Raw genomic sequence first — 19,194 nt, 5'->3', positions numbered from 1 at the left:
GTCCATCTACCAGGAAGTGCCGCGTCGTTGTCCCCTTGCATGCTGTCAGCCTTTCTCCAGCAAGCGACATGTAACCACAGGGTAGTCTCCCATTTCCACTGCCGCCATCACGATAAGGGACTACTCCTCGAATAAGGTACCTAAGGTATCCCAAGGCGAAATATCACCATCACCATCGATATCGCCAGCCAACCTCCTCTTCGATCGTCGGTGACGGTACCCTACCGGTAACTACCTGCCATGGGCCCTTACGTCTGGGTACTTTAGGTTACTAGCTAAGGGAACGTGCTAACATAGCAGGCCAGGAACCCTAGTGGTCAGGGAAACGCCGTGAGTCCGCGACAGTCGGGAACGACCAGTGACAGACGGCTAATGAACGGCCGATGCCCAGCAGCCTCCGCCCAGCAGCATTCAACGTCCCACGTCGCACGTAACTGCGCATCAGTAGCACACATTGCCGCTGCAGCCTTCGGGCCTCGACGAGTCTTTCTCTCCACCGTATAATGGGCCTGGAGTGTCTGGCCTGTCTTGGTCCCTGGGCCTTCTGGAGCTTTTGCAAGGTCCCAGGCCAGCTCTCTTCCACTCGTGAGCACTGCTCCGGGCCATGTAGACACACCTCACCTAGGGGTACTTCCATGCCCTGACGAGAGTGGCGGGGCAGGCAGGTATCTCATGTTTCCACTCCCGCTCCCACACTCCCGTTTCCTCCCACCCGACCTCTCCAGCCAAGGCCCAGCGCCAGTCCCTGTGCCCACTACTTACCTACCTACTTACCTTACCTTAGTATCAGGTACGGAGTACTGCGCACTGCGTAAGGTAGATATTGACATTGAATTCACGTTGGAGCCTCTGCCCTCTGGCTCCATTAAATGGGCATGGCATCGGTATCGCAGCCGTCCAACCCCTCACAACCCTCACCCATCCCCGTCGTCGCTGGCCCTACCAGACCACCTGACCGGCGGCAACCCTGCTCGTTGCTGCTACCTTGATCCGGGTTATCCATCCCGTCCCGTAATGTCAGCGCCTGGTAGCCGCCGCGGCGCTGACGAGTTGTACCGCTTGGTATGCTCCTTCTGCTGGTGCTGGTGCTGGTGCTGCTGGTGCTGCTGGTGCTGCTGGTGCTGCTGCCCCTGATGCGTGTACGTGGTGTGTGTTAGTGATGCTTGCTTGACGCTGCCCGTCGTGTCTATTGCATTTCTCTGTCCGCGGACCGCTGGGCACTGTAACCGTTATTCGCTCAGCTCTGGGTACTTCGCGTTTCCCCGACTCCATGCTTGTTTCTCAGGGTCTACGGTTCCTGCATCGTCGACGTCCAACATCGTACTCTGGGTACCATAATTACTTGATTGTCCACAGCTGGGTACCTCAGTAATACTCATTGCTGCTGCAACGCAAAACCTCACTCTCGCTTCCAGCCTCAGTCTCAGTCTTTCTCTTATTACAGTCTCTCTCACTCAACTACACTACACTCACTCACTGTCCATTATCAACTTGACCAGCGTCGACAATCCATCCTGGACTGGAGTTGCTGCCTGTGAGCTTGGATGAAATCAAAAGAAGAGTAGAAAAAAAGTACTGGTCTCATCACCCACTGACGACAACGCGTCTAGCGCACACCCCATACTCGTTCCCTCCACACCTCTTTTCCTACCTTACCTTACTTAGGTGCCTGTCTGCCTTACCTCACACCTCACCTAAGGTGCTCTCTTCCTCTCTCTCTCTCTCTCTCTCACCTTGCCTTGCCTGGCCTTGCCTTACATTACATAGGTACCACTACCTACATTTCCTGACCTCGCCCGATATACGCACACACGCACCCGCACATTACACCTACGCCCGGCCTGGACCACTTGGACCTGGACCCCAACCTGGACCTGGACTGGACCTGGACCTGGACCTCTGACTTGCACCGGCACCTGCAACCTCTCCTGCGTCCCTCCGCCTTCGTCTGTTCGTACCTACTCCGTACCGACTCCGTACTTGCTTCGCCCTCTCTCTCTCTCTCTCTGGGCTCTGCCTTTGCCTCACCTCACCTTACTCACCTTCCTATTGCTTACCTGGTACCGGTGCACATACCTCGCATCTTCCCCCTTCTACCTTACTCAATCAACCCCCAGACTCTCTTCTCCAGATCAAACTCCTTCTTTCCTTGCCCTCTTTTGCCCGACCGACAACTATCGTCAACGAGGTTTCAACGTGTCGTTGTCGCGCCTAGTCTTCTGGTCGGAAACGTCGCTCGCTTTCATTCGTTTTCTGTCGTCAAAAAATCCCACCAACGCACAGCTCGCTCGTGTCTTACCGACTCCCGCCATCCCCTCTCTAGCTCCGCATCGTCGTCGCCCGCCGCCCTCTGTCCCCGGTCAACGCTGCCCGAATACACCTGGGTCATTTCACCTACACGGACGCTCTTCGTCACCTCACTCGCTCGCCCCTGTTCCCCTTCCTACTCACACTTGGGTCGGAACTTCTTCATGACATCAACAGCAGGGCTTTTGCAACACACGACAAGGAGGACTTCCAGAGACGGTCTCTAGGAGCGCTTCACTCGACAAAGGAATAGTTGCGCGCCAAAAGAAGCCCACGGCCAATCACCGCCTGCGCGTCGCATCTCATCCTAGCGCATGCTCACACCCAATACCTTTCAAGCGACTCGATCCTGTGCCAAAAACACCACCAGGCGACCAAGCGACCAACCGATTGACCTACAGATCGAAGACCGACTGCACTGAATCTGTCTTTAACATTCAACTTTCTTTGACCGTCGCTCGACAAAACCCTGTCGCTTGACACACTTTGTTCATCCTCGATTCCCACGACAACCAAAGGACGCTGGCTGCGATAAAGTAATTGAGCTCCGACCACCTGCGCTCCGTCATTGCGATGACGTCCGCCGCTCCTCCCCCCAACCAGGCTTTTCAGCCCACGAGCAACTCGACCGCGCCCGCCGCGCCCTCGACTCCGAATAAGAGAGACCTGAAGTCGTGGTGGAAAGGATTCAAGCTTCCCTCGAAGCATCAGGAACATCACGGTAGAGCTCCTTCTACTTTCGCATCGCAACAACCACCCCCAACTCCCACCCAACCCCTCTTCAGTGAAGATGTCGACGAGGCAATCGATACGTCAGCTGCACCTCTCAGTCTTGTCTTGCTGTTGCAAGATGCCCATCCTGTTGGGTCAAGCGATCCCATTTTACCTCAAGTCTGCGCTTCGAGTGATGCGACAGCCTCCAATACCTTGAACCCGACTGGTCGGCTCAACAGGCTGTCCCTGTCCATCACCATGCCTGTGCGCCAGTGTGCCAAGCACATCCGCGCGGCTGTGAAAACGTCTTCTACTTCATGTGCTAAAGGTTCTACAGCAGACAACCGGCCTCACGGAATTTTCGGCGTTCCTCTCCGTCAGAGCATCACCTACGCCAACGTCGCGATATCTCTTGTCGACGAGAACGGAAAGAGCTACATTTATGGCTACGTACCGATTGTTGTCGCCAAGTGCGGCGTCTTCTTGAAGGAAAAGGGTAAGTGTACTTGATTCACGGTCCGCCTCCAACGTACTCACATTCCGTCTTCTTAGCAACAACGGTGGAGGGCATCTTCCGTCTGAGTGGCTCCGAGAAACGAATCAAGGAGCTGAAACAGATTTTCGACTCACCCGATCGCTACGGAAAGGGCTTGGTGTGGGACAATTACACGGTTCACGATGCTGCCAACGTGCTCCGACGATACCTCAATGACCTTCCTGAACCTGTCGTGCCGCTAGATCTGTACGAGAAGTTCAGGGAACCGTTGCGAGGCGCCACGAGGCAAGCCGTGGGCGATGCCGAAGGCCCGCAGTTTGTCGAAAATTTTGACGATCAAGCAGCCATCGTCAAGTACCAGAAGCTCATCACGGAGCTTCCACCACTGAATCGCCAGCTTCTGCTATACATTCTGGATTTGCTCGCTGTCTTCGCCGCCAAGTCGGAAGAGAACAGGATGAACTCACAGAATCTAGCAGCTATTTTCCAACCCGGCATGCTGTCGCACCCGCAGCACGCCATGGCGCCTGAAGAGTATCGCTTGAACCAATGCGTGCTCATTTTCCTCATCGAAAACCAGGACCACTTCTTGATTGGCATGCAGGGCACGGCTACTGACGAGAAGACAAAGCAGCTGATCGAAAAAGGCACGCCCCCTGCAGCGAGTGGGCCAGTGACTCCTAACCCTAACAGGAAGTCGGGCCTGGGTCGGTCTGCATCCAATGCGAGTGCCGGCGCCGACAGTGTAAGAAGGGACGGAATGCTCAGAAGAAACCGATCGACATCTTCAAGGCACTCGCACCATGAAGGTTCTACGACCCCAAACAGCCCGGCACTCGCACCGACCCCGAATAGCGGCCTCGGCAGAAGCAACACAGTCCCTTCCAAGAAATCCCCTGCTCTTCAGACGGGAAGATTCAGACGTGATGCTTCACCCATTCCAGGCTCGTCACCGCGTGAGCCCATGATCCCGACGACGACGGAAGAGCTTGTCGAGGGACCCGATCAGTCCCCTGCTGCGTCGAGCATTTCCCCCGCGCCGGCTGCAATAGGCACATCAAGCCTGGCACCCACCGCTGCTGGCAATGCAGGCAGAAGCCAGGAGAGGCTGCTTGACCCGAATGAAGCTACGACGCCCATCAAGGAAAGAGTCCTTCCTAGCATATTCCAAAGATCCCCCACTGGAGAGGGCGAGAAACGACAACCGAACAAACTGAAGAAGAAGCGCATTCCTGGAAGCTTGAACCCGAGCGCGCAAAGCTCGGCCGCATCCTTGTCCGGTACGCACTCAGCCGCTGTGTCCCCTAGTCTTGAGGCCCCCAACCCCATGGATCTGGTGGCCGATACAATCCCAGAGCACGATTCCCTCGCGATTGGCCAGCAGCCTGGTGCAGTTGATACACCCTCGGAACCCACCCCGCGTGCATCACAGGTCCCCTCTAGCAACACCCTACATCCCGAGCAGACGCTCAAGGCTAAGAAATCGCCGCCGACATCACTTCACTCATCATTTAACGAAGGTTCTGACGTTGATCAGACTGAGGAGTCCATTGTGACGACTTCGGCAGACGCCAGCGAGCCGGATAAGGAAAAGAAGAGAAGATGGCGACTTTCACGACAGAAGGGCCACGAGCACCACCCTTCAATCACCTCTCCGCGTCTGGCTTTCGGATCCAACGATAATGCCGATGTTAGCGTGACCTCGATTGGCAGCGGCGGATACAGGCCCCGGAAGAGCTTCACCGGTGAAAGTTCAGAAACTGGCATGTACACTGCCGAGGCACAAACCAGTCATGAATCGCGGGACAAGGACGGCAAGGACGAATCCAAGGGGCCCATCGGTTGGATTAGGAACAAATACCGTGAAGCCAAGGAGAGCGCCGAGCGACGGAACAAATCGCCCCCAGCAGACCGACAGTCTTCTTTGGGAGGCTCCAGCATCATGTCAGGAAGGGGAAAGAGTCTAGATATTCGCAGGGAACCCGAGGAGAGGGCGCAGAACCCACCTGTACCACCATTGCCGCAGCAAGCGGCCCCGACTCAGACGGCGGCGACTCAGCCGGCAGCGACGCAAACCACCACGTCTCAACCTCCGCCACCCCAGCCGACATCAGCACCATCGCAGCAGGCATCATCTCCAACGGTAACGAGTCCAGTATCGTCGCCTCCCGCATCTACCGTAGCAAACCCGCCAGCACCGGCCCAACCGGCAAAGTCTCAGTTGGCAGCAGCCTCTCAGCCGGAGATTGCACCGCCAACGCAGCCAGCACCTGAAGCGGCGCGGTAATATCGATAATGAGCCGTGTTCGAAGTATGCCCATTTGAGGTGTTTTGTTTATCAAGAGCACGTTTTTCTGTGGAATATTCCATTTCACTCATGATTGGACATGATACATCGAAGGGTTCTAGAGGGAAGGGGGCAGCCTAGACGAGGCCAACCCAAAATTTCAAGAATCCGCGTTTGAACGTTTGAGAAGAAAAAGGGGGCATGCGCGTGCTTGTTGTTGGTGAATCATCATAAATGTACGGAGTTGTTCGATTCTCTGGCTTGGTGTACAGCGACGCATTGTCTACGGGCTCGCTCGCTATGAAAGGTATCCTGTCAAGTTGGCGTTTTCTTTTTTGTCATGACGTGTAGTAGCCCCGGCCACTCCTGTCCCTCTAACGATTCCTGGGGATTTGGTTACATGTGTTCACGGGCCCAGGATAGGGTAGGAAAAGAAAGAATTTTTTGTCATTATTCAAGTTCACGATGATGCTTTTGGTTTTGTGATGTATTGTGGGAAGGGGTATGTATGTGAGAATGGAACTTGTTGCCGTTTTTTTTTACTCTTGCCTCTTTACTCTTATTCTTACACTGACCATGGCTAGTTTTGTTTGGCATTTTGTGTTTAGGATACAGTGGTATACAGCCCCGTATCCCACACGACGAGCTTCCCGCGCCGACGGGCGTCCTCGTTGAAGAAGCCGTTCCAGCCTGACCAGACGCGTTTCGGGCTCACGCCGAGGTTGTGGCCCGCGCCTTGGGGGGAGGAGAAGAAGTCGTGGAGCCAGGGTTCGATGCCTTCGAAGCCGATGATGTAGCGGGGGATGTCTTCTGGTGGTGCCGATGATGATGATGATGATGCTGCTGTTGCTGGCTCGGAGTCGGAGCTGGACCTGGACTCGGCTGCCGGCCACAACTCGGTCGCCATGAAGAGCTGGGGGTCGTCGTAGAAGCGGTCCGCCTCGTCGCGGTAGGCTTCGCGTTCAGGGGAGTCTGGGTTGGTGTGCAGGGGCGGCTCGCAGGTGAGGGCGCGGGCGCGGAGGGCGGGGTGGAGGAGGTGGGAGCGCCAGGGGGTGGAGTGGCATGGTGTCAGGAAGAGGGCGAAGAGTTCGTTGCCTTGTGATTGTTTTGTTGACGATGATGATGATGCAGAGGAGGAGGAGGAGGAAGCCAGAGAGGCCAAGGCCAGGGACGCGATCGGGGCCGATGTGGCGGCCTGCTCCGGGTGTATGCGGGCGTACGAGGTGCGGAGGAAGGTCAGGACCGTCAGGGGCGCGGGCTGGTGGAGGAGGGTGAGGAAGAAGGCGATTGCGGCGTGGAGGACGAGGGCGGAAGCGAGGAGGCGCTTGCGGCGGAGGCGGGGCTTCGGGAGCGGGGAGCGCGCGGTCGGCGGCGGGGCCGGGGTGGTGAAGAAGGATGCCAGGGGCGCGGCGGCGAGGATGTGGAGGGTCGGGAGGAGGGGGTAGATGAAGCGGACTTCTTTGTGGGAGACGGTGGAGAGGGCTGCGATGGTGGCGTAGACTGTCCAGGTTAGGGTTTTGAGGGTTGCTTTGCTGGGGATTTTGGAGTGTGATGATGGTGATGTGGTTGTTGTTGGTGAGGGCGGTTTGTAGAGGGATGTGAGGACGAAGGGGAGGTAGGTCATTGAGAGGAGGGGGAGGCCCTGGGAGAGGTAGTAGTGCCAGTCGTTGCGGCCGTAGAGGACGGCGAGGGACTGGGAGAGGTTGAAGTAGAGGAATTTGTAGGGGGGAAAGGCCCATTGGCCAAAGTAGAGGCGGTCTGAGGTTAGGGAGAGGGAGAGGACGAGGGTGCCGCAGAGGAGGGCTTCGCGGAGGAGGAGGAGGATGGTTTGCGGGGTGAGGACGGAGGTGGTGGAGCCGGGGTCGGAGCCGGAGTTTGAGCGTGAAAAGAGGGGCCGGAGGAGGGTTGCGAGGGCGATTGGGATCCAGATGAGGATGTTTGTTGGGCGGAGGAGGACTGCTGTCGCGGCGAGGATGAGGGATAAGCGGAGACTATTGGCGTGTAAGTGAGTGTTTTTCTTTGGAGGCCGGTTCAGGTGGGTGGCCGGCCGGTGTCAGAATGCGAGAGACGGAGACGTACCTAGTGAGCGTCCCGGGCGTGTGCAAGATGGACCTTGCGGGCTTGGGGTTCTCCTTTTCCGTCTTTGCGTCACCGAGGAGCTCCCAGGGCCAGTAGTTGAGGGCCATGATGGTGAGCGTGGTCTCGAGCGAGTTGGAAAAGGTGCGGGTGGAGCAGTACCATTGGAAAGGGCTGAACATGCTCATGAACAGCTATACGAGGACGTTGCGTCAGCCATCATTTCATTTACATACGTCAAGAAGGTATAGCAAGTTGTGGGAGCTACTGATGGTGGTAGTGGTGGTGGTGGTGGTGGTGGTGATGGTGACTTACAGCAAACCATGAGACGGAGCTATCGGCGCCGTAGATCTTGACGGCTAGCTGCCAGGTGTACCAGTCGCCGGCGGCGGCGAAGACGGCCTGTGCGGCCTTTGGAGCGGCGAGGAGGAGCCATGGCCTGATGATGGGGAGCGGGCGGGCGACGAGGTCTGCGAGGGTGTAGACGCCGGCGAAGAGGGCGGGATGCAGCGAGGAGCGGAGCTGGTTTCTCCATTCCTGGGTGTGTTAGTTGCATATGGGATTCAACATAGGTTACTTCCTCTGATATCGTGAATAGTGATGATGAATAAAAGTTGCGAATAGAGCATGGCAACTCACCCAGGTGATCCAGGCGCCGCTCCCTTGGCCAAAGGCGATGCGCCAGGCGGGTTCGAGGGCCTGAAAGTACTCGTCGGGCTGGAAAAAGGTGAGGACCCACCAGGCGTTGAGGAGACGGATGACGAGGAGGGACCGGAAGACGGAGGGCTTGTTGTGCTCGTTACGAACTGCCATTAGGAGTTCGGGGGCGGGCGGGGAGCCGACGGAAGCCATTGTGGATACGGGGTGAGTTGGAGAGTTTTGTGGCCGGCGGCGGCGGCGGCAGTCTGGCGGGGTGGGGGGACGGAAGGGACTTGCGTAATCATCGGTCGGAAGAGGGTTTTGCGGTGAGCTGGTAAGGGGGGGATGACCTTTCTTGCAGGAACGGCGGCGGCGAGGGAAACGAACGGTTCGGTCAACGCAACGGGGAGTCCGATGGATTTGGCGAGTCAGAGTGTGTTGATGGTGGTGCCGCGTGTGTACCGGTTGTTCGTATGTATGTGTGTCAAGCCGAACAGACTTTTCTCTTCTTCTTTCTTTCGCTCTTTTCCTCCTCTCGCGGTTTGCCGTGTGGCCGTCAGCTAGTCGGGGGCACAGGGGAAGAGAGAAAGGAGTGTGTGGGCTGTGATGGAAAAGTTGATGCCGAAAAGCGGTGTTCTTGATCGCTAATGGAATGTCGAGACGGGAGGACCAGGGATGTTGCGGGCTTACGGCAGCGCCGTGGACGGACGCAGAGGCGCTAAGTTTCAATGACAGGCCACCGTCCTCAGGCAATTGGTCACTAAAGAAGCAGTCGCCGAAGCCTGAAGAACCTACCTGAGGTACCTACCTACTGCACAGTACATACCTTAAGGTGATGAGGACACAGCACCACATGTAGCCTTGTTGCCTTGTTTAAGAGGCAACAAAATCGATACATAGGTACTCTCAGGCAGGAACCTGATGATATCCACTTATCTGGCGGTAGAACAGATGCTCATTGGATCCTTGGCTGGCTCCATATAAATGGACGGCCCTATTGGATCCGAGCAGCGGGAATGGAAATAGCGTCTTTGTCATTGGGCCACGGAGCCTTTTCCTCTGCCGTCCGCATCGGCCCCAATACCTTATGTACTAAGGTAGGTACCTTACTCTGTCACTCTGCGTATTCTCCACGCACCACGTTCCATGGTTTATCTACATGTAATTCCCTATCTTTTTCTATTCAGTCCAATCGTACGTCGTTGAATATAGTACCTACATGTAGGCGGTTTCTCTAGTTGTCGACAAATCGTTACACCGTTGGCCGTCTGCAACGCAAAAGAAATATGATAGCGTAGATAGGGCTCGCTGTGCCTCTCCAACGCCGCAAGCACAGATGCCCGTTATCGGCCTCGCTGCATTCCTCATTCCTCGTTCCAGCTTCTCGCAGTTGTTGTCTCTCCCCCCGCCGCATTGGCAAGAGGCTCTCGGCTCGGCTTGGTTGCTCCCTCTGATGGGATTGGTGGTTTCCTTTCCTTGAAAGTTGACTTTCCATCATCAACAACACCGCGGCAGTCACCTGCCCACCTTCCCCCAGACTACAACCCGCGGCAACACCAAGCAACCGCATCCTGTTCCATATTCCATTACGAGATTCTTACCCCAGAGAAAAGCATCAAAGAAACCACCGGTGACCGAACGCACTGCTTTTCTTCCTACGTCCGCGCCACCCCTCCCCTCTCTCTCTTCCCCCCAGGGGCCATGTGACTGAATTGGCACCGGGATGGTTTCCCTTCCATGGCCCCCCTCGGGCGTCATCCTGCCCACTCACCCACTTGAGCCGCTTATACCTGCGCTTAGGGGAACATACCTGCACTTAAAGGCATAGTGGCGCGCCTTCTGACTCCGACACCAAGATTTTGGTTCCAGGTCAAGGTCCAGCCGTTTTTCACACACTTGCATAGGTAGCTTAGATTTTTTTCAAATCCACAAACTGGCCAGAACCCGTCATGCCCGTCTCGTCTGCTTTGTCTTTGGTGCTCGTACCAGCCCGGCAGGGCCATGTACTTTCCAAGGTATTCGTATCGTCCGCCTCCGGCCATGTTGGGACCCTGTCCACGTTGCCGCCGCCGCCGCTTTCCCACGACCACCTGGTTTCCTGCTTTTCTGCTTCCGTATCGCGCTTGAGTCCTTTTTAGTCAAGGATGGCCGGGCTTTCTGCCAGGGGGGGTATAACTACCCAAGACCCCGCGATTTGCCCCTCGTTCCCGTCTTCTTCTCTTGACGTTCTCCTTCTCCCAACTCTCCATCTCCTTGCCCACGAACTCTACTTGAACGGCCACTTGTCCTGAGTCGCAAACACTCTCTGACAACAATTGAACGTCCCCTGGAGCCAATTGATCCTTTTTCAAATACCCATTCCACTCATCTCATCCACATTGCTCTCTCTCTCTCTCCCTCTCACCAAGTCCATCCATCGTAAATCAGGCAACATGGCCCCCCACGCAAACGGCGGCACCCCTCAGTCCAATGGCGGAGTCGAGTCGAGATACCACGCCTCTTCCACCCAGGCCGCCATCAAGTCCGAGGAGGAGCTCGCTGCCCACAACTACCACCCGCTGCCCGTCGTCTTCTCCAAGGCCAGCGGCGTCCACGTCTGGGATCCCGAGGGCAAGCAGTACCTCGACTTCCTCTCCGCCTACAGCGCCGTCAACCAGGGCCACTGCCACCCCGAGCTGGTCAAGGCCCTGACCGAGCAGGCCAGTAGGCTGACCCTCAGCTCCAGAGCCTTCTACAACGATGTCTTCCCCAAGTGGGCCGAGAAGATCCAGCAGGTCTTTGGCTACGACATGGTTTTGCCCATGAACACGGGCGCCGAGGCCGTCGAGACCGCCATCAAGATTGCCCGCAAGTGGGCGTACAAGGTCAAGGGCGTCGAGCAGGGCAAGGCCCTGGTCTTCTCCGTTAACGACAACTTCCACGGCCGAACTGTGAGTACATTTTCGAGATGCCGCGGCTGGCAGCTGCGTTTTCCCCCTACGGACCAAGGCTGACATGAAACCCTCCCAGATGACTGCCATCTCTCTGTCAGTCGACCCCGAATCGAGGGACAACTACGGCCCCTATGTCCCCAACATTGGCGCCCTGAACCCTTCCACGGGCAAGGCCATCCGCTACAACAACGTCGAGGATATCGAGGCGGTCTTCGAGGCGCACGGCAAGGACACTGCCGCCATCATCATCGAGCCGATCCAGGGCGAGGCCGGCGTCGTTGTCCCCGACGACGACTACCTGAAGAGGGTGAACGACCTTTGCAAGAAGCATAACGTCCTCTTCATCTGCGACGAGATCCAGACCGGTATCGGCCGCACTGGACGCATGTTGTGCTCCCAGTGGGCCGGCATCAAGCCCGACATGATCACCCTGGGCAAGGCCATCTCTGGCGGCCTGTACCCCGTCAGCTGCGTTCTGTCGAGCAAGGAGATCATGCTGGTCGTCGAGCCCGGCACCCACGGCTCCACCTACGGCGGCAACCCCCTCGGATGCGCCGTGTCCATCCGCGCGTTGGAGATCATGGAGGAGGAAGACCTGACTGCCAAGGCCGAGAAGCTCGGAAACATCTTCCGTGAGGGCATCAGAGCCTTCAACTCGCCCATCGTCGAGCTGGTGCGCGGAAAGGGTCTCCTCAACGCCGTCGTCATTGACGAGTCGGCTACCGCTGGCCGCACGGCCTGGGACCTGTGCCTGTTGTTGAAGGAGAAGGGTCTCCTGGTAAGTTTGCAAACGCCCCTTCATGTAATATCACACACGGCACATGACTGACCCGTCTTGCTTTTCCCACAGGCCAAGCCTACACACGGCAACATCATCCGCTTCGCCCCTCCTCTGGTCATCACCGAGACCGAGCTTCGCAAGGCCATCAACATCATTGGCGAGGCGCTCAAGGAGCTCCCCACCGTCGAGAAGGCGGCGCACCACTAAGTGAATGTAAGAGGCTCACTGAGATAGTAGTGATGACGGACAGATACGCTCTCCAACGAGGTGTACTTGTCAATGATCGTCGAGCGGCTGGTGTCCTGTCACACCACACAAAAGTGTGGGGTACGGTTGGTCAAAGTCGGGATCCAATGATGGACTCTGACGAATAGCCTTAATGACGCAGCAGTTGACGGCTTGGTATGGATATCTAGTTGGGGGTCGTCAAAGAGCATCGCTTCCACGGAGGCGCATGTTATTTGTCTGCCCTCGAAAGAGGGAGAGAAAAGAAAGGAGGCAGCTTCAAGGTTGCGGCGCGGGGGGGTCCGGGGTGGTCTCACGGCAGAGTCAGGTCACACACACACTTGGGCTTGCCAGGGACATCCTTTTTTCTATTCATCGCATACGGGGTACGGAGCATGGAGCATACGGAGCATAGGTCATCGGCGCGGGGGGAAGCAGAGGGCGTACTGTGCAAAAGCATTCGCCGCTCCCCAATGTTACTTCTTTAGATGTTGCATACCCAACGGCGCTGTGGCTGGTTCCCCAACTTTATGGGGGACTGCTTCATGGATACATTCAGTTAGAGATTAGAACGAGCTAAAAAAAGACGTTTGTTGAAACGAGAAAGAGGTTTTGTAAAGTAAAAGAGGTGTATATTGAAAGTCGCTCCACGCATCGTTGACACCACCGGCGATGCCTTGTTCCTGTGAGACTGAATGTTAGTGGCTAGGTGATGGAGCTGGAGCTCTACGAATCTGGTAAGCTGCATATTTGGCATGCATGCTTCTCGGCAGGCAGATGGCTGGGTAGGCAGTCAGGCAACAGAGCTCCAAGGTGGTGTAGGACACGTCGAGCCGCATCGAAGCTCTTCCCACCCTTTCTCTCTCACTCTGGACCATCATATCTCTCGTACATGTCTCTGTTCACGCGCTGATACGCTTGATGTTGTCGTGACTCAGACTAGGCGGACGGTCGAACCATGCTCTCTTCCCCACGTTTCATTCTGGGGTCTATGAGGGTGCTGAGCTTACTTGCTGAATAGACGTATTTTTCTAGATGCTCCGACGCTGTTGTTTCTGTTCTTTGTTGCACGTTTGCTATAGCACCCTACATCCAGACAAGTGTTTTTTAATGGACAACGAAACAAAGGTGATTAGAATCGTTCCTGTTCTTCTCTTCTTTTCGTTATGCTCAAGTTGGTCTCCTCAACTCAAACCATATCTACCATCATCTCATTTGCGAAAGCCTTGACATAGTAGACAGACATCGTTGCCCGGTCACACCTAGCTGCCTAGAATATCTTCACGCCAAGAACTTACATGATACATATTGTTTCCGTGTCGTCAATGAACCCTCTCTGTGGGTATAGCTTTGGCCTTCTCCTAGCCCTCCAATTCCCCCCTCCCCCCTCTCTCCACCTCTCTTCGACTCCTGCGCTAGCTATATGCTATCTGAAGGGTTGAGTCACACGAGATGGGAGGGGGAAGGTGGACTGCCGGTAAGCGGGTAAGCAGACTAGTTCAGGGGTTCGGATACAGGTGAGGCCAAATGTACCATCCCTCAATATACATACGGTGGAGCAATGAGCTTATTGTTGTCCATCAAATCCTACCTCGACGGAGTGAGTTGTTGTTGATCTTTGAATTTCGTAGAAACTTCATCTGCATGAATCGTTCCTAGACGATGGAGTGCATCATATCCTCTTCATCGAGAACCACTGCGTGCCGGGATCTGCGTCTGCGGAAACAGATCAGAGGAAATGGTGCTCTCCCCGACGGCGATGAGTTTTCGGCCTGCTGTTTGCTGACCCACGATCCCGCGCCGTCCTTGGAAAGATGGCGGTGATGGTAAGAACTCGGTATGAGTCGCTGTCAACAACAAGTCTAAGCTCTGAGTAGAAGTGTTGGCGGACGAGCCAAGGCATAAGCTCAAACAGGTCTCGACCGGAAAGACCGCCATCTCGTGGGGAGTGGAAGACCGCAGCAGGCCAGGTCGATCTGCCCGCAGCGATATATCTCAGTGTTTAGAGCACGCCAATCCAAAGAGGGTGTCGCATCTCCCAGATTTTGCTGCAGAAAACGCAGAAACGTCCTCGAGCTTGTGTGGCCATTGACTTGAGTACATATTCAACGCTGTTCGAGGCAGACGTCAAGTTCTAGTGAGCCTTCCCGGCTGCAAGAAGGATCATCTACCAAGGCGACCCGGCAGGTTGAAGCTTGTCAGTTGCGCCAGAGAGAAACGGCTGTGTGAGCCGATCGACGCTGCGGTGGACCGTAACTCTTGTAAGTGTCGGGGCCAGCGTTGAGCACAAGATTCAGGTGTGCTGCGTACTTTGAGCTGCAACTCCATTTCTCTGAGCGACGTAGACGTCATGTGTAAGCAAGGTGGAAGGGGTTTCAACACCAGGGAGTCAGGGTGTCTTTGAGACGCAATCGACGGATCCTCCCGTTTCTCGTGGAACAGTGATCAGTGCTGCCTGTGAGACCTAGGTTACGATACAACGAAGGAAGCCTGTCTTCTTGCGGACAGAACTGAAAAAATGGGAAGTGTTGCTACAGGGCAGAGCCACTGATCTAGGCATGCCCATTCCAGGGGTGCTCTTGATTTCGTGAGTCGAAGCCTGCAACAAGGCATGGTATCCGTACTTCTAGTGACACAGATGGCTAGGCAGAAACCCTGGCAGTACCCTGGCGGGAGCCAGAAGAACATGGAGGTAGTTTTCAAGCCTCCTATGCGGAGACGTCAATCGTGACGTATCAGAGGTGCTGCAAAAACCCGAACAGGGCATGAGGATTCGCCGACACGGCAATGAGCGCGGCCAGTAACTTCGGGGAAGCATCGAGTCGTTCGAGAGAAGGAAACATGATGCCGGCCTCGATTGGCGCTCCGCATTGCGCGTCAAACAGCCTGGTCTAAACACCCCCAACTTGACCACACTGTAAGACGAGTTGAAGGGGTAATTCTCGACCGTCATCTTTCCGTAGGGGCAGAAGTCGTACTTCCCCAGACTTCTGCGTCGACTTTGGAGCCGCACCATGATCGCCTGTGCCACTCCATCTTTCCTCCGTTCAGTTTGAGCTTCGCTGTGGCCACTCATTGATCTTGGTGATTGGCCTGACGACGATAAAAGGATTGTCGATCGCTGCCGGCGAGGCTGTCATTTTGGCGCTAGGACCTCGGGTGATGCGGGCATCCACCCGCCAAGGGGGTGGGCGGCAGGCGGAGGAGCTTGAAGTTGGAGCACGCGGGGATGGGTCCCCGTGTGGTACTCGGGAGGGATGGACTACAGCGTTGAAGATCGGCCGGGGAACCAAGAGCTGTCTGATAAAGACCACCCGGAACAACTGCTCCATAGTTATGGTCGAAAAGTTGATGTGATGAAGCCGAACGTTTCGCACCCTTCTTCTTCGTAGCTATAGAAGATAGTGTGGCTTTTTGTACGCCACAGAAGGTATATTCTGAGCGGACAAAGATCGTCGAGAATGGATGACGGCTCCGAGGGCGCGGCACCCAATTCGGATTGCCCCTTTGGGACGGCGAATGACACTTGCATGGGGGGCTGGCCAGCGAGACATGTGTCTCGGAGGTGTTAGCTAGTTAGCGGAGAGGGTTGCGCCGTCAATGGTTGCTGCCAGCCGGGCAGGCACAGCGAACGGCTCTCTGCCTCGGTCTCTTGAGCTTCACCTCTTGGCCGCTCTGCTTCAGAGAGATTTCTTGTGGGGATGTGTGCGATTCGAGACCAGAATTGGTGATGTCAAAAGGTTTCATTGTCACCAGACAGGGGTTCCAAGTTGCTTGTGGAAGCCTGGGGCATCAACAGAACCACATGTAAAGTCTAGGCAGAAAAGTCGATTCTCTTGATCAATGGTTCGTGCCGTTGGACAGGCGCATGCATAGCAGGAGAAAGTGAGGAGAAACTTCGTTTGGACGAGTGGTTGCCTGAGACGTGCACACATGGCAAAGACGTCTCGATTGGGATGAGAGGGTGACACGAGAGTAAGTCAGGCCATGGATGAAATCGTCGGAGAAGTATCGGCCTGGGGCACTTGTGCGTCGTGGTGGTCACCGAAGCAGTACGGTACTTTCCTGCAAGGTAGCGATGCAGCTATGCTAGAGAGGTTCCTGTTGGTTCTCGCGTTGTTTGAGCCATGCATATCGAGTAAGGCAGTTGCGTCTCCAGTTCCAACGATTCCCGAGAGCCCGACAATAATGACAATACGACCTGTTGTGGGTGATGGGTGTGTCCTGGTTGGTCGCGCGGCGTTTGGACGCATGTCTTATCTCATCCCGTCCGCCAGGCAAGGAGACAACGACGAGAGCCACGGTCAGCGCTACCATTGAAGAAACACAAAGTGGAAGTGGACAAAGTCTCGAACCCGGACAGTCGAGTCTCGAGACAGTGCCAGCGCGGATCTGCCGTCTGTCGATCCGGTTGGCTGGCACCAAGAGCGACGGCAGGTGGCGCCAGGCAAGAAGGTGAGCAGCCTGAGCAATGAGACGAGCTTGAGGCGAGGCAAGGCGAAGCAGGGACGAGCAGCCCCCGAGGATAGCTGATTGCCCAGACGGGCGTGCTGGCTGCAGGCGAAGAGTTGTTGATTGCGCAAGGTTCGTTGCAAAGTATGGGGCTTGCGTTTGCCGTTAGTCAAGATTGGATCAGATACCCAGTTGACGGGGGGCGTTGTTTGGACTGGAAACCTAAGTTTTGAGGCGATAGATGACAAGTCGACGACGGCAGCGCACTCGGGCATATAACGTAGCGTAGCGTAGCAAGTGTCGGTAGACTTGTTTGACTTTGGGACCATGTATCCATAAGGTAGGTGAGGTACTTTGAAGGTTGACACCGTCATTACCGAGTCGTTTTAGCTGTGGAACACCAGATTGCGCCATGGCTCGCTGGAATGAGGAGACAGAACAATTCCGTCGGTACCATCAAGGCTTAAGGCCAGAGAAAGAGACTGAAGAGCTTCGAGCACTCTCGGTATGCTTAAATCGGTCGACCTGCTGAAAAATGGGTTGTTTCAACGGCGATTGACAGCTGGCTTGTCTAGCCGCTGGCGTGGCTGGTGATTTTCACATGAGATAACGAGATGCAGCATGTGTTTGCTGCTGCTGCTAGGGAGATTGCGGGTAGGTAGTTGCCGTCTATCAGGGTACTTTTCGGAAAACCTAAGTGCTCTGTGGGTTCTGGTGGTCCAGCGGAACAGATCTGATGCAAGGCCCATCGGTCCCTGAAGTCCACTTTGGTGCTGGTTCAAGTTGTTAGTGTGTGGCCCCAAAGGGTGATCAATCGTATCCGAGGGCAGCGGTGTATGTCGGAAAGGTACCTTTGATGACTTGTGTACTTTGGTTGGCCGAGAGGTAGACCGAAACACAGCGTAACTGACGTGTCGAAACAACTCAGAGAGGTCTGGGACTCTGGGACGGTGGGCATGTTTTTCATGCGGTCCGAGTGTTCTGGCGTGCATCTGGAAGGGCGGATGGAATGCTCCAAGGATGGACTGCAGGCAGCTAGGTACCTTAGCAGCGTGTCTTAGTGTAAGGTTTGCCGTGCTCCGTTCACACTGTAAGGTGAAGCCAGGTGGATAGGGTTCCTTCGCAAGTACGCTGTTGCAGGGGAGAGACTGAGAACGGGTTCGCTGGAGTCGGGCCAAAGGTGGTAACAAAATGTAAGAGGTGAGGAGACCAAGCCAGGTTGGAGTCGTGAATTGGACAGAAGAGTGGCCGTTATTACTGGGAACCTTGTTCGACGAAGACCTGACGATGCGATGATGAAATCCAGTAGCAGGGACGAGCGGGCAGGCGCAAGGTGTTCCAGCAGCTAAAGTGTATCGTGCTGCACAGTGGAAGCTACGGGTTCGTAGACAATGAACCTCTGCGTCTCTGTTGAGTTGAGTGGTGGTCTCGGTGAGCTTACACCGGCTAGTCTCCTCGCCTCGTCGATGCCTTGTCGTTCACTCACCGCCCGTCGTTTGCCTATTGAATTAGCGACATGCTCTGCAATGCATGGGAGGTTTGATATTGATGAGCGGTGGTCCATGGCAACGCGGCGTGACGATGAGGAGCAGGGTCTCGGCCTCGACCCCTTGACTCTTGAGAGGTTCTTGTTTTGTTATTGGAGTCAAAGTCAAGGATTCATGACAGTTGAGATGACCACAAACAGCTTCCTCAGGCACCGCCTCCATAGGTACTGGTATTGTGCCTCAGGCTCTTTGGTCCTTGAGCACAGCCGAGGGTAAGAGTCCAGGTCGTGTCCGTATTGTCGACCGTGAATAGAACGGCCGTGCTCTCCCTGGGTATTTGAACGGAGTACACTACATGCCTTTGCATGCTCCTCTTGCTTCCCGGTCGCAAAATAGGAACAGCAGCCGCAGAGGGAGAAAAGCAAGTCTGCGGCTTGGGCCATGGGGTAAGATGGAGAATGGCCATGAACTCGAGCCCTTGACACCCACACTGGTGAATGGTGACATTGTACCCAAGAGGTTGGAGCTGGCTGCGTTGTCTCTGCGCCTTCCCAGACACGGAAGTTAGGCGAGTTCGGCGAGTGGAGACAATTCTGGAGGTCTGGGAAGTCTGGACGAGAGGAGCCGTGGGGGGAGGAATGCAGACGAGATGCAAACGCCGAAACAGAATACCCTATTTTCTGTCACCCCGGATGTCGTACCGTGCTGATCAACAAGATGTGTCCGTATGTCGCCGCAGCCGCAGCCGCTAGCCTAATCAAAGATGACAAGACTCAGAGATAAGGCGTGCTGGTCCG

General features: G+C 55.7%; 4 protein-coding genes across 4 annotated transcripts; 2 read left to right on the top strand and 2 right to left on the bottom strand.

The window, feature by feature from the left end:
* The first annotated feature begins 1,733 nt into the window (after window positions 1–1,733).
* Window positions 1,734–5,937, top strand: HER10_EVM0006643 (RhoGAP domain-containing protein). The gene is made up of 3 exons (XM_035476223.1): window positions 1,734–3,028; window positions 3,359–3,517; window positions 3,574–5,937. The coding sequence occupies exons 1-3, from the start codon at window positions 2,881–2,883 to the stop codon at window positions 5,802–5,804; spliced, it is 2,538 nt and encodes an 845-aa protein (XP_035336143.1). The 5' UTR covers window positions 1,734–2,880; the 3' UTR covers window positions 5,805–5,937.
* Window positions 5,938–6,298: 361 nt separating this feature from the next.
* On the bottom strand, window positions 6,299–9,112 carry HER10_EVM0003848 (Alg9-like mannosyltransferase). Its single transcript, XM_035473511.1, has 4 exons — window positions 8,520–9,112; window positions 8,196–8,417; window positions 7,884–8,074; window positions 6,299–7,795 (listed from the first exon to the last, which is right to left on the bottom strand). The coding sequence occupies exons 1-4, from the start codon at window positions 8,730–8,732 to the stop codon at window positions 6,409–6,411; spliced, it is 2,013 nt and encodes a 670-aa protein (XP_035335871.1). The 5' UTR covers window positions 8,733–9,112; the 3' UTR covers window positions 6,299–6,408.
* A 1,358-nt stretch (window positions 9,113–10,470) lies between these two features.
* On the top strand, window positions 10,471–13,090 carry HER10_EVM0007603 (ornithine aminotransferase). The gene is made up of 3 exons (XM_035477155.1): window positions 10,471–11,449; window positions 11,529–12,230; window positions 12,303–13,090. The coding sequence occupies exons 1-3, from the start codon at window positions 10,952–10,954 to the stop codon at window positions 12,438–12,440; spliced, it is 1,338 nt and encodes a 445-aa protein (XP_035336232.1). The 5' UTR covers window positions 10,471–10,951; the 3' UTR covers window positions 12,441–13,090.
* Window positions 13,091–13,525: 435 nt separating this feature from the next.
* Window positions 13,526–17,294, bottom strand: HER10_EVM0002195 (uncharacterized protein). The gene has a single exon (XM_035471918.1). The coding sequence runs from the start codon at window positions 17,282–17,284 to the stop codon at window positions 16,769–16,771; it is 516 nt and encodes a 171-aa protein (XP_035335719.1). The 5' UTR covers window positions 17,285–17,294; the 3' UTR covers window positions 13,526–16,768.
* Between the last annotated feature and the right edge of the window lie 1,900 nt (window positions 17,295–19,194).

Source organism: Colletotrichum scovillei (assembly GCF_011075155.1).
Source record: "Colletotrichum scovillei strain TJNH1 chromosome Unknown Contig00003, whole genome shotgun sequence".
In the NCBI taxonomy this organism is placed as follows: domain Eukaryota; kingdom Fungi; phylum Ascomycota; class Sordariomycetes; order Glomerellales; family Glomerellaceae; genus Colletotrichum; species Colletotrichum scovillei.
The sequence above is the reverse complement of the archived record's forward strand: the minus strand, read 5'-3'. Positions and strand labels throughout refer to the sequence as shown.

Excerpts from the sequence above, each read along its gene's own strand:
- HER10_EVM0003848 (XM_035473511.1), bottom strand. The coding sequence starts at position 8,732 with ATGGCTTCCGTCGGCTCCCCGCCCGCCCCCGAACTCCTAATGGCAGTT. Across the intron at positions 8,418-8,519 it reads GCGGCGCCTGGATCACCTGG|GAATGGAGAAACCAGCTCCG; the intron begins GTGAGTTGCCAT and ends TAACACACCCAG. Across the intron at positions 8,075-8,195 it reads GCTCCGTCTCATGGTTTGCT|CTGTTCATGAGCATGTTCAG; the intron begins GTAAGTCACCAT and ends GTCCTCGTATAG.
- HER10_EVM0006643 (XM_035476223.1), top strand. The coding sequence starts at position 2,881 with ATGACGTCCGCCGCTCCTCCCCCCAACCAGGCTTTTCAGCCCACGAGC. Across the intron at positions 3,029-3,358 it reads GAAGCATCAGGAACATCACG|CAGACAACCGGCCTCACGGA; the intron begins GTAGAGCTCCTT and ends AAGGTTCTACAG. Across the intron at positions 3,518-3,573 it reads CGTCTTCTTGAAGGAAAAGG|CAACAACGGTGGAGGGCATC; the intron begins GTAAGTGTACTT and ends CCGTCTTCTTAG.
- HER10_EVM0002195 (XM_035471918.1), bottom strand. The coding sequence starts at position 17,284 with ATGACGGTGTCAACCTTCAAAGTACCTCACCTACCTTATGGATACATG.
- HER10_EVM0007603 (XM_035477155.1), top strand. The coding sequence starts at position 10,952 with ATGGCCCCCCACGCAAACGGCGGCACCCCTCAGTCCAATGGCGGAGTC. Across the intron at positions 11,450-11,528 it reads ACAACTTCCACGGCCGAACT|ATGACTGCCATCTCTCTGTC; the intron begins GTGAGTACATTT and ends AAACCCTCCCAG. Across the intron at positions 12,231-12,302 it reads TGAAGGAGAAGGGTCTCCTG|GCCAAGCCTACACACGGCAA; the intron begins GTAAGTTTGCAA and ends CTTTTCCCACAG.